Source organism: Crocodylus porosus, unplaced genomic scaffold (genome assembly GCF_001723895.1).
Source record: "Crocodylus porosus isolate Cpor-Errol unplaced genomic scaffold, CroPor_comp1, whole genome shotgun sequence".
NCBI lineage: Eukaryota > Metazoa > Chordata > Crocodylia > Crocodylidae > Crocodylus > Crocodylus porosus.
This window is the reverse complement of record NW_017728932.1, coordinates 8,412,410-8,426,195: the sequence shown is the minus strand read 5'-3', so window position 1 is coordinate 8,426,195 and position 13,786 is coordinate 8,412,410. Positions and strand designations below refer to the sequence as shown.

The following is a 13,786-nucleotide window of genomic DNA, read 5'->3' as shown; positions in this document are numbered from 1 at the left end:
CACCGCGCGCCCTACCCCGGCGCATTCCGGAGCCGGCCGCGCCCCGCTGCGCACGTGGGCGGGGGCCTGCGCTCGTGCTCCCCCGTGGAGAAGACGGCAGGAGGGAAGGGGGACCGCACCCGCTCTGCACCGACTGCCCGGAGGAATTTTCCGCCTCTTGACGCCTCTGTGAAATCCTGCGAGAAGTGAACTTCCATTTCTGCCCAGGAGAACTTTTACAATCTTTTCTCCGAGGCCTGATGACGGGTGTTTGTGCCTGAAAGCTTGCAATTAAAGATTTTTTTTTTTTTTGCAAAAATCTTGTTGTTCTAAGCTAGCATCTCTACTATGAGTCCTAATTGCCCTTTCGCAATATTTCAGGGGTTTGCCGTTGTGACCCAGAGCTGTGAATATGATGTCGCTTGAATTTTTGCGGAACAATGTCTGTCACGACTGTTAATAAAACCTGAGACTAGTTTTTGAAGTCTTCCTTCACATGCTCCTGAAAGTGCACTTGAAATTGTGGCAGAGTTTTTGGTGCCCAGTTATACTGTTCAGATGATCAAAACCAATACCATTTTAATAATTTATTTCACAGCACTGAGACTTTAATGCATAAAATGTTACCTTTCACATGTTTCAAATAAAAATACATACATTAACCAGTTTACCTGGAATTTAAAAGCCTTGTGTAGTAAGACACAGGATGCTACAGAATCCACTGTGTTAAATTAACATTGATCATCAACTTGTTTAATCATAAAACAATATAAAATAATACAAATTTGGAATCATTCCAATACCCAATCACTAGGGCCAAGGATTGCATGTCCCCCACCTCCCCACAAGACATGAAGGAACAATGTATGGAGACATATACAATGTATAACTTGACAAAATAAAAACCACTTATAAAGTCACAGTGAAACTAGTCATAAACTCATACTAAATCTGTACAAGTAAAGTGACTGGGGACCATTGTTCTGGAAATCTGCATCCAGCTGGAGACATATATACATAAATAAATTCCAATTCATAGTTCTCAGCTGAGACATAGCTTATTCAGAGAAAGAGAAACAAACTTGCACATTTGTTTGAATTTTAAATAGTTTACATACTGAAAAAACACAAGACTCCCTCAGATCCACTCTGAAGTAGAGGGAAACAACGGAAAGCACATTACAAAATGGTTTAAAGCCACAAATAACTATACAAGTCAGCATAATTGCAAGGTTCAGTACTGCCAACTATGTCTTAAGACAGAAAGTGTCCAAAGATTGTTCTCAAGAGTTACTAAAACAAAGAGAGTTGTCAGTTTCTGTGAAAGGTCTGTCACAGAGGCTGTGCTCTGAATCCCTGCCCCGATCCCTCCCTGATCAGCTTCATGATCCCACACATGCATTTTGCCACGTGCAAAGGGCAGGAATGCAAAGCACAGGATGTATGTAGCCTGGAGTTCTTCCAACCCATCCTTAACTCTGGCAACTATGGCTGAATCACAGGCCGGGAGGAGGAGCTACTATTTGCCTCCTCAGATATTGCCCTGCGTCAGTGAATACAATTCAATAGCCCACTCCAGTTTTACCACCTGGCGAACCTGTGTGGCCTTGCAACAGAAAGAACGGTCAGTAGCAAGCAGGGGGAGACAACCTGAAGTAGCCAAGCCTTTTGCCGCTGAGACCAGACCAATTGACAGACTTCACAAGAAGGTATGGTGGAAGTGTCTTTGCCTCTCACAAAACCAGAGCATAAGAAATTAAAGTCTCTGTCGGCTGCAACCCTTCAGCTTTGGCATGAGAATTTCACCGATGGCACTTTGGCTATTGCTGGATGAGGCCAAGAATTCCTGATTGACCACCGTGCTTAGTGTGATCTGAAGATGCGACTAGAGAGGCATACCAACATGATGTTGTCCTCAGACTCCTTGAATCATCAATGATATCCTCAGAAACTAAAAGCACAGACAGGCACCATGGGCTGAATACATGGCATTACTTAAAACAACAACTATAAATGGATTTTTTTTTTTTTAAATAATGCTCTACAGGAAAACAATACAAGTGAAAGGAGGAGGAACCGAGTAAAAGACATAAGAAGAAAGCATTGTTTGCCTCAGGGACATCTTAGCAACTAATGAGAATGTCAGTGTCTATATGAAGTGACAGCTGTCGGCCTGTAACTTCCAGGGATATTTTATGTGCGGACTGGGTACTCCTCCTTTTTGCCCCACGTGTGAAATTCCTGCATGCAGTCTTAACACATCCTGCCCGCAGAGCATCCAAGTAAGCTCTGTAGTTTAAAGATCAAAGAGTAAGTTGGGGGGTGGGAAGAGTTGTCAGGATCATTACCTCATCTTGTATTCTCAGGCTAGTCACTTGATTTCCTTATGCCTTATATAACCTGGCAGCTAAGTTATAGCTGGAAAACAAGGGAAAAAAAAGCAGAAAATCCTCATTTCATGAGGGAATAAATTCTGAAGTTAACACATCCTAATGGTTTTATAATGATAATAAAAAGAGCACACTAAAAACACTGGAACGGCTTCCATGGAAGCATACAGCTGGGGGGAGAAGAGGTGCTCAACAGAAACAGCAATCAGGGAGATTAGCTCAGGAGGCATTCAAATGGATTAAAACTGTAAACAGTACCACCATATTTGTGCTCTGACTTGCATAGGACACCAAGTCAGGATGCTTTGGCCCCCAAAAGTTATTAGTGTTTAATACAGCAAGTCTTTAGAAATCATTTTAGATGTTGCTGACTCTTCTGAAGTTAGCCAAGCGTGCACTGAAACTGCCATAAGGGCCAGTCAGACCGAGTCATCGCACACATTAGTGCATTCCACGAACAGGAAGCACTGCCTCTTCCCTTCAAAGACCTGCCTTGGCCAACTGCCCATGCTGACTGCCTCATTCCACCAATTCCCAGTTTCAGTAAAGATTCATAATGAGCTTTTCAATTAGATTACGAAGTACCTGGTTAGCTCCTCTTTGGGGACTTGCTAAGAAGCCAGAAAGGGGTTGCACATTTTATTTGTTGAACATCTTCATCATATTCTATTCATCTAAGAGGAATTAGCTAGAGGAAGCCTCAGTGTCGACTGTAAAACATCAGGGAGCTTAATGCTGAAGCTTATGGTAGATTTACATTCTTCAAGAGTTCTCCACATTTAAGATTCACAGACAACTTACTGCACAATAAAAACTGGAATTGCCACAGTTTTGTTATACAGTTGTTCCCTATTTGTCTCTCAAGCTTTACCTCTTCAGTCTCAAACTTTTTTTCTCGACCGAGGTCTATTGCACAGATACAGCAGCTATATTTCTCCAGGTAGTTTTATGGTTGTTTTAAAACCTCCCTCTTGGTTCCTCTCCCAACACAGGAGAGAACTGCTATAAAAGCATTTCCCCTGTCAAATGGCTGCAATCATTTTCATGTGTCAGTGTTAACCTAATTAGAGCCAATAATTCAGATCTTTTTTATGCCATTCACCCAACTCTTCTGAGACTGAGAAGTAGAAACATATATGAACTACAGTCAAGCGCTACACTGGCAAATCAAGCAAGTACTATGGGACAGGATGTTCAGTTTCTGCCAGCGTATCTTCTTTAACACTGTTCTTTAAACTTGGATCAATATTATTACTTAAGAAAGTCAGTGGTTAAGATTTCAGCTCATGTTGTTGCACACAAGCTTTTTAAATAACACAAGAATCATCTGGTGATTTGACCAGTAGGTTGGGGAACCAGGACCTGTTGAATGTGATCTGAGAATGACCAGTTGTGGCCATGGACAAGTCCTTGAACCTACCCGCTTCAATTGCCCTATCTTTAGCTAGAAAGGCTGTTGCAAGAATTAAGATTCACAGTTTAGGGCTGGAAGGGACTTTGTGAGATCATCAGGTCCAGCCCCCTTGGTCTGGGCAGGAAAGACTGCTGGGGCCAAATAACAGTCAGTGGTTGTAAGCTTCTCTGATAGCAATCACTAATAAGAGCTAAATATTTTAAATATTTTTCATAGACAGTTCCCACAGACAAGGAGAGTAACCCACCTCTTGGGACAAACAGGGATGTCAAACATATAGCCCACAAAGCCCTGTTAGGTGGTCCCTAGTGCTGTCCCTGGGTATGAATGACCTGGACCTGTGAGCAGAGCCTGGGTGATGTGCCACGTGGGCACCCACCCCAGCGTCTCTAGGATCTGCACCACACTGGTGCCTGCTCCAGCCAGTCGGGACCAGTGCTGCACATGGTGCCTGGTGGCACTCAGCAGGTCCAAGACCAACCAGAGCAAATACCACGTGCATTGGATCTGACTGGGTTGGGGATGGGGGTGTAGGAGGGGAACATCCAGGGTTCAGGGGTCCGATCTGGCCTGTGGACTAGCCTCAGGTCCACAGGGCCAGGTGAGTTTGACACCCCTGCATTAAAATATCTCCACTGAAAGAGACTTCTTTGCCCCCATAATATAACCAGCCAATTCTTACATATAAAACATTCTTATACATGGGGGCTCGGTGCTGAATTAGTTTGCAGATTCAGAATTTGAAAAAGGTGATGCCATGTGCCAAGAAACCACAAGTAAATAAAGTTATTAGAATATACTCTCATGACATCCTCCTGCACAACTCTTCTCAATTTTTGTCAGAAATTGAACACACAATAGGCAGTAACATCTAAAATCAATGTAAAAAAAAAAAAAGATGTTCAGAACAAGTCTAGTCAATAGCAGTATTGTTGCCTCTCATAAATGAAGTCCTAAGATATAGAATGTGTGCTAATAGTGAAAGCATGATGGCTCATATTTGTGGGTTTTCCTTAAATTGCACTTATTTTTTCTATATCTCACAGAAGATCAAGTTATTTAAGAGTGTTAAATAAATGCAAAATAGAACATCTTGATTCTTCCTTCTGACCATTTTTAAGACAGCCAACCAGAATAAGTTGTCATAAAATTCACTAGCAAACAAACCAGGTTGTAAAACACAGGATCAGAAAGAGCCAACTTGTCATCAGACCTTCTGTCGTGTAACTGCTGAAAAGTGATTCTAATGCAGTCGAACCCCCAAACTTGCTTTTAAATCACTGTACGAGGGATTATTTCAGTCACATCCCATGCGTGTGTAAGCGGTGGCATTCAAACTGCAGCCACATCCCATGGGTGTGTAAACAGTGGCAAAAATCACTGAACTCTTCAGCAAAACTGTAGTCTTCTTCTATCTTTAGTCATTGTATTAAGCGCTGCTAAAAATCTTGAGCCCAATCACTTTCACAATATGTGATATCAAAGCTGCAGAAACCTTCCATTTTGGACCAGCTGGAATCTATTTTAGAAAGTTCAGTCTACAGCTTAAGGGTCCCTTCTTTTGGAAAAAAAATGCAAAGCTGAGGAACCAACAGAAGTGGAGACCTCATGTATAAGTCTTTACTCTACTTAATGAAATGACCTTGGTTAATTTTCTTGGCTGTTTCCAGACTAGCCTGGCCCATGTACACATTGGCTCTCATGTACTCACCTGGTGACTGGTAAAAATATTAAGACTACTTAAAAAAAAAAAAAAAAAAAAAGTGTCAACCAACTTAAAATACAAAGATCATTGTCTTCTGCTTCTTTTTCAGAATCTAAATTCTGGTCATAAGCTCAGCATTTGATTGTGTTCCTTTTTAAAATACTCCTTTACAGGAATATAACTTGTGAGCTCCCGAAGAACAGCATTTTAAATTTAGGATGTATCATAAACTCCTAAATCTAATATGTAAAAGTGTGGATGAGGGTTTAATCAATACAGAAAATATTATTTCCTTCAAAACATTTTTTCCAAGACACATTGTGCACAGAAATCCTTACTGCTACCTTCAAAATGCCCTAACTCAGTCTTACTGAGATTCTTGATCACTGATAAGCAAGTTAAATATAAGTTGCCTTAATAGAAAGTTGCCTTTTGGTCAAAAGTTGAATTCATGCAATGGAATGCAACACGGAGGAAATATACAATTTATTTTTCCCCCAAGATTAAGTTTTAAATTTGGCTCAAGTGTCTTTTTAAAAGAACTGAAATGACTTAAGAAACTCCTCCCTACAGTAAAATGTCCTGGTATTTAAACATATTCTTTCATTTTAGATGTAATGAAATAACTGGGCTTTCAAGTGCGAGATTTGTAAATTTCTGAATTTTGATTTTCAGTGCCTGGGAAGAAAAATGATCCTGCCATCACATCTCCTTCAATATGAAAAGAAATCTGCTACAAAGATATATTACCTAATAGATAATGGAAAAATGTTTAAGGAAGAATTACAAAGGTTAAAACAATAAAAAAAGCTGCAACAAACAAAACAGGGATGATCATCAATTATCTTGAAAATTCTTTTGGGGATTTGTGAAGTCTCATTATTTATCTCCAGCTCCACAATAAGAATACCAAGAATTTTTTTAAAAGTCAAGAATAGAGTACATTTACACTTTGATGTTCCTTTTACCTCTGCTATTTGGAGAATAACTATAACATTATCTCATATTCGCAAAGCCGTTGCAAATGATTACCTTCATATGTCACTTCCTCTTTCTTGCCGGTACTGTAAACAGTTATCGTTCCTAAGGCTATGAACAGGTACAATTATCCCTAAATAACTGAAGGAATGTCATCCAAATTCGTTAAATGTCCTTTGGATCATAGGAATTAAAATAAATTAATCAAAATGCTGACTTATAAAGCATATTATAAATAACTTTTAGAAATCCAAAGTACAGCTTAATAAATAGTCATAACCAACTTTAACATACACACAGTTATTCGTTTCAACATTTTTTCTGCTGTATCTGAGTTTTCACGTCTTCGTGTCAGTGATATTTTGGCTTCAGAGACAGATGAAGGATGACTAAAATATTACATGAAAGGATAAAAATGAAGCCACATGCACATGCATTCAAGTGGTCCTAGTTTTACTAGCACCCACGACTTTACGCTAATGGAAGTAAAAGTTAATCTTCTTTTCCAACTGTGTGGTTATAAAAAAACCAGCAAGCATGGAGACATCGTTTGGAAGGTATCAATAGCACATTTTTACGTGGCAATCTGACTTTGTGCCTAGTTGCGATACCTGAGCCAACAGTCCTGTTTCAGGCTGGTGCTTCATGTAGTGGGGTCCCTATGTGCTGAGCAGCTATGCATTAGCTAACATGCCGGCAGGACAACTCCAGTGCAGGTCACCAGCAATGCATTTCCAGAGACATGTTGCAAAAATATATTCAAAGCCATTATTGTCTATTAGGTGGCTTTTTTTGCACCTTCTAGGGAGAACAACTCACCACCAAGTAATCTTGAATTCATAGATAGGACGCTTGCAGTAATAATGGTTTATCAGATGTTTATCACACACCCCAATGCACTGATGATCCACGGTAATTCCCCTGTCTGAAAGGTCTGTCACAATACAGTGGAGAAGGTCATAAACATCAGCTACAGCTTCCCAGGGGCCAAAAGATACATCCACTTCACAGTGATGTTCAAATAGTTTTGACTCGCTATCACTTCTTTCAAAACGTAGAGAGTTGAAAAGTGGACATTCGTACGGAGTGATGGGCATTTCTTCCTTGAAAACACAGACCTTCAACTTTGCAAATCTTGCTTTTCTCTGCATGGCTCGAAGTTTAGCAATTTCAATTATCCGCTCCAAGTGTTCTAAACAATCACACACATAAAAAGATTGAAATTAAACCAGGGCAAGTCCTCTGAGAAACAGCACAATATTTTCAGATGCAATCAAACTGAATAAATTATTCTGTATACAGTGCTAGAAATATTTAGCAGATATGTTCAAAGGTTGTTTGTAGCTAGATACAGTCTAGTACTGTAATAAGATACCCACAGCTGTCTTGAGAACGTAGTGTCCTTGCTATATACATATATGTCTTTCTTAAGTTCTGATTAATCACAACCTACTATTGGAAAACTTCATTGTAGTGCTTCAATCATATGACCAAAATTCAAATTTAGGAATGAGTAAAGGAACACTGTACCAAGAAACTCCTATCTTCTGGTCTTCCAGTCAAAGACATATGTATGGCGTTATTCTCTGCAAGTCAAGGTTCATCAGGCAATGCATTATTTTTTAATATAAGCAGCATTCTGATCAGGATCTTTAAGGAATGATATTATGCACATACAAGAAACAATGCAAGACATAATGATATTACTAATGCCCCAAAAACTTGGACGATTTGATCTTTACAGCTCTTTAAATACACGGCCTCAGGCCCAAGGAATTAGATGCAAAATTCAAGAGAACCAGTGCAGATTCAAAGGAACAATTTCTGGCTCTTCCTTTATGGCTTGATGCTGCCCCCTGCTCAAATACACTGAAAAATTCCCCATCATCATGAATGATGTTGGAGCCTTACTTAGACTACTTGTACAACAAACTGTAAAATAGAAAAATACTGTATCCTTTGCTTACCTTTGTAATATGGCATTAAGCCCAGGAAAGCTTGTCTAACTTTTTCTCCTTTAAGAGGCTGGACATCCTCTAGATTGTCTAGCAATGGTCCAATAGAATAATATTGTGCTTCCTTGTAAACTGACCTCACTCGTTCTCTTGACGGTAGATCACCCGATCGCAGAAAGTTCAGTATGTCTCTAAACAAGGCGAGAAAATGCTATATGATAACACGTTTTCAAAAATGAAAAAAAAAACAACAACCCTGCAATCCTGGTCAAGTGTTCATTTTATTTGGGCCAGCAATCCTGCAGCTCAGAAAGTATTTGAAAGAACTGTGAACTGTATTTCCAAATACACGTATTAAACGTCCTTTGCCATTTCTGAGCCTTTGATTGGGAAATTCGATGTCTATGACACTGAAAAAGTGTCACTTGAACATACCAAGAAACTTGTTCATGAGGTTTTGACCATCCAACATGGAACAGGATACAGATTACAGTCTCTTGTAAACATGTGCCAGCATAGTAATTATCACTATAATCAGTTAACCCCTGATTTTCCCAGAAGGCCATGTTGATTGGCCCTCTGTGCCCACCCAGATGCCCACTGATATCAGTGGGCCTCCAGCTGAGTGATCCCAGAGAGGATCTCTGCAGGGTCCAAGCGTATAAGTACATATCTGTGCACCGACATTTATTTTGATACAGGACAGACATTTCTTTTGAATGCCACTGTTTCAAGTGGTTTAAAGAAGAACATTTTGATGGAAAACACATTTCACAAACACTAACAAATATATTTGGTTAGTGACCTTATGCCCCCTAACAGAGAACAGCTATTAAGGACACTTTTCTTTACAATATAGTGGATAAAGTATAAAAGAACTTGCTTGATTTTAGGGCACATCAACATTTTGAATATGTACTACAAATATCACAAGAAAGTCAGTTTCCTAAAAGGTGGTTTCAACAGCAGACAGTTCACAAATGCCAAATGGCAAGAACTGCTCATTTGCAAATACAATAGGGTAATCATGCCAGGAAATTCTTCCTTCCTGTATTTTGGATTTGGTGGTAGATCAAGAAAAGTCACTGACTGGCTTTGAAAAGGATTACGTCCTTCTTAGCTGACGAGATGAGGAGAACCCCTGGGCAAATCAGGTCTTATTTTAGAAATGAGGTCAGAATGCCAAAGACACATTTGAAAAGCAATGGTCTAAGCCTGCAAACACATACTACTGACAGCAGTGCTTCTCAGTTTTAGCAGTCCCACAGACACCAAAAATGACTAAGCATCAGCAGCATCATGGGCAAAATAATTAATTGAAAGACTGCTATACAATTTTAGGCCTTCAGAAGGATTATAACAGTGCAGAGCTGTAAATATAGCATTGTCAGAAATCAGTAGTTTAAACACATGCTGTGAGCCTTGTGCTGTTTTGCCACCCACGGTAAGTAAATATGTCTTTTAAAGACAACAAAAGGTGCCTAACACTTTGTTTTCTCCGGGTCCTAAGGAGTGGATGGTTCACTTACAGTCATCAAGCCAAGTACATTTTGTACCATATTTCTTGGAAAATGACATCCCATTAGAAGCACAGATTTCACTCTAATCTCCTGCTTTCTGGAAACACCTTATAAATTAGAGCTGAGTCAAATTTCTAATTACATGGTCTAATTTGGAAGCAATCTGGCAGTTTTGAATATGGATAAACACCTGCCGGCTTGAAAGACAGCATGGTATCTGAGCCATATATAATGTTAATCAGCCTGCCTACATTTAGATGAACCAGAATTTAGAGAAGCAATGTGCAATCCAGGCTAACAACATGTGGGTATGAGAAAAAGAGGCAAAATGAAGAGAGAGGGAAATTTTGTAATATTATCCAAAAGTTCTAGCAAACAAGAATATTTCAGATTGAAGTCAAACTACTAAATTAGTTGGACAACTTCTGCGTTGCATATTTTCTTCCCACAACTGGCTGCACAGCTGTATTCTACATTACATTTGTTCCAATGTCCACAGCTATCCTATTAAACACTGAAAATGATAACGGCTGAGGGGGGACCTTGTCAAAGAAGCCTAATAAACATCACGGCTCCACCCTTTGTAGAGCAAAAATTACAATAGGAAAAACAATCACAAAAAAGGACAGAAATTTTTTTTCTGAGTCATGCTGTCCAACAGCTTGTCTTTTACATGTTAGGGAATGCAAGTCCCCGCAGAGAAGAACACCGTATGTACATACTTTTGCTGAGAACCAAAAACGATTTTTTTCCCTTTGTAAAGCTGGCTATAGCTGTTAGTAATGAAACAAAGAGGTGGTTTGGACTGTGGTGTATTCTGAAGTTTGCTTTCTGAAGGAAGTTTCCCAAACTCTGTTTGCTAGTTAATCATGTGAGTCTGCCAAAAAACAACCTTCAAAATGGGAGTGAATTAGAGGGATGCAAATTCACCCTCAATTTTTTTTTTTGTATTTTTTTTTTAATTAATGTTTCCTTTCTCAGTAACGGTTTCAACATATTTCTAGTAAGGACAATGCACATACCCAAAGTAAGTTCCATCTCTGTCAATAAAGTATCTGCCTTCAGCATCTGTTGGAATATAGTGCCTTCCACTAAACATAGCAGCCAACATGGTGTCCTCATACCGTCTTAAGGTTGACAGCCTGGTAGTGAAATACATGCCTCCTACATTAAGTGGAATAACTTCAGGGAACTGAAAAAGCAATCATATCACCATTTGAAAATTATTCGGTGGTGCTACGCAGATGTGTACATGCCAAGACCCCTCCTCCTCCCTCCCCATTTAGCAGATCAAACTTTCTACTGTGCGCGGGATAACAATCATAAACACAGACAGGATGACCTGTCTTGAAAGCTTATGAAGAATGGAAGAACACGGAGAGAGTCAAATCTTCAGGAAGAAGGTGACCATCTCAACCAAAATGTGGCATGAACAAGGGCGAATGGCAGCGAGTTTAAAGGGCCACAATTAGGATTATGAAGTTGTACGGAAAAAGAACGGGAGGACAATGACGGGATTTATTTAGGAAGGGTAATTAATACAGCAAGCCAGAAAGGTGATTTTTTTAGCAGCAGACTTTCAAAGGATTGCAAAGAAAGCTAGTCATGAAGAGGGAACAGGGATTCTTCTCATTTTTACTTTTTGGCAAGACAACAGAGATGACAGCAGCCAAGACACAGGGGACAGGAGAGCTTTTAAAGAAGTGACAAAACGTAGCAAAAATCTGAGTGCGGAAGAGTGGGGAAGAGAGGATCATGGAGGATACTGAAATCACAAACATGATGCAAACGGTAGCAGAGATGGCAACAACAACAAGAGGAGAAATAATGTCATTTCATATTTGATCCCTACTTTGTATTTTCTAGATGGCCTTCCACAGTGGTCTAGTAAGTCTACCTTAAGCCCTCTTCCCCGTTATACCACACAATGGTGAATTTTAAGTCACTCATACACAGAACATTCCCCCTCCCACCCTCCCTGTTTTTAAAGTTATTGGAAATATTTATACTCCTTTTCAGGTTGCCTTTCATGCTCTCATTCATTAGGACAGCTTTCATAGCAAAAGTAAAATTAAAGCATTAATGCTCAGTTACGGTTCTTTGGAAAGCCACAGAATCGGCAATCCTCGGGGCAAAATCAAACCCATTTTCAAGCAGATGCTGCTCCACTGGCTTCAAGATGAAAACCAACATAGTTGCACTGCAGTCTGTGGCAGGCCCGGCAGCATCTGATGGACACTCGCTTCTCCTACGGGAGCTGCAGTGGTACTAGGGTGCTTCCTACTGGTATTTAATAAATCCTAAAGTGGGTTGGGAAGGGAAAGGGGAGGCTTAGATTTCTAAAGCAACGCGGAGAAGGCTTTCAAACCCAAGAGGAAGAGCTCGGTTTCATCCCACAAGCCGGCTAGCAAAGGAAACTAAACTGGAAGCTCTTCAAGGCTTCACCATGAGAAATACTATAATCCCCAGGTCCCGAACAGCGCAAACTCAAACGAAAGCTCCTTATCGGCTCAGAAGAGAAGAAGCCCCCAAGCCCTTACCTGCTGAGGTAGCAGCGGCAGCGACTGCCCTGCCTCGGTCGCGGTAGGCGTGGCAGGATCTTGGAAATCATCCTCTGCATCTGAGCTCGACATGGCATCGTCCGGCTTGCCACTCACTTGGTTCTGCCCCGTAACAACCACCATCCCTCTGGCTCTCCTAACCAGGTCTGTTGGGCAGGCAGCGTTGGCAGTGCCGCTGAACAAGAGACGGGACCCAAATGATCTGGGCACTTTCCCTACAGGCTGCAGATCATCGCGGGGCAGGCAGAGCGACATAATTGTCCTGCTTTGCACAGAGCATTTAGATTGGCATTGCTGTCCCTGGGAAGTGAGTCACAAACAGGCTGGTGATTATCGTGCTCCGACTCCAGCCCCTGCATGAACACATCTGGAGGAATGCTGCTGGCACAGCAGTGACAAGAGGTCTCTGTCAGATCCCGCAGTAACAGAGCCTCTCACTGGCGGAATAAAATGCTGATTTTCATTGGCTGCCCCTCTCAACTTCCTTTCAGCACAGATCCAAAAAAAGGAGCATATCCATTGCCAGCTGAAGTCCTATTCGCTGCCCGGTGAACAGCTGCTGAATTGCAATTGGCTCCTTGCAGAGTTGTTTTCTGACAACTGCTCTCTTACTGGTTGTTATGCACCTCCAAATGATGTTGCTGTCAAGTCATGTAATCATTTTGCAACCCTCCGAGCGCGTTAGCTCCGGAGGCTCGGCAAGGCTTTAAGCAGAGTAGGGCTCATTCAAGGACAGCTTTTTATGCAGTCCTGCTACCTCAAATAAAATGCCAGGCCCTCCAAAAATGGCCATTAAAATCTTGCCTTCTAACCTGGAGCATACGGTTGCAAAAAAGCACAATGGAAGTGCTTTCTGCACTAGTTTTCCAGCTAGCTGCATCATACCATGTTATGGATTTAGGCTCAGTTTCCCAGGGGACCAACATCTATTGGTCCTAACCTTTTAAAAAATCCTCACTGTTACCATCGCCAGCAACAACTAAATTGAAGTATATCTGTCCCCTATTAACATAGTATGTAGGTGCCTCACAATCTTTAGCCCTCCCACCTCTCGGGGAAGTTGTCAAGTGCTATTTTCCCCATTTTACAGATGAGGGACTGAGGCACAGCATGACTCATAAAGGAAGCCTGCCGCAGACTGCAGACTTGAAGCCAGGTTTCTTATGCCCCAGGCTGGTACCTTAAGCATCTCTCTCCCTAGGTTTTTTAACAACTGTCGCAAGCAGTCTCTTTATGAAATGAGTTTGCTGATCTCAGTTAGACTGCGTAAAATGCTACAACCGT

At 41.0% G+C, this 13,786-nt stretch overlaps 1 protein-coding gene across 2 annotated transcripts; it reads right to left on the bottom strand.

Annotated features, from left to right (window-relative positions):
• Positions 1-552: 552 nt before the first annotated feature.
• KCTD7 (potassium channel tetramerization domain containing 7) lies at positions 553-13,036 on the bottom strand. Of its 2 annotated transcripts, XM_019545526.1 has the most exons (5): positions 12,482-13,036; positions 10,964-11,133; positions 8,434-8,612; positions 7,357-7,658; positions 553-2,397 (listed from the first exon to the last, which is right to left on the bottom strand). In XM_019545526.1, exons 1-5 carry the CDS (start codon positions 12,755-12,757, stop codon positions 2,392-2,394), a joined length of 933 nt encoding a protein of 310 aa, XP_019401071.1. In that variant the 5' UTR covers positions 12,758-13,036; the 3' UTR covers positions 553-2,391. The 2 variants fall into 2 exon arrangements, with proteins under 2 accessions (XP_019401071.1, XP_019401070.1); XM_019545525.1 differs by having other exon boundaries at positions 553-7,658.
• Between the last annotated feature and the right edge of the window lie 750 nt (positions 13,037-13,786).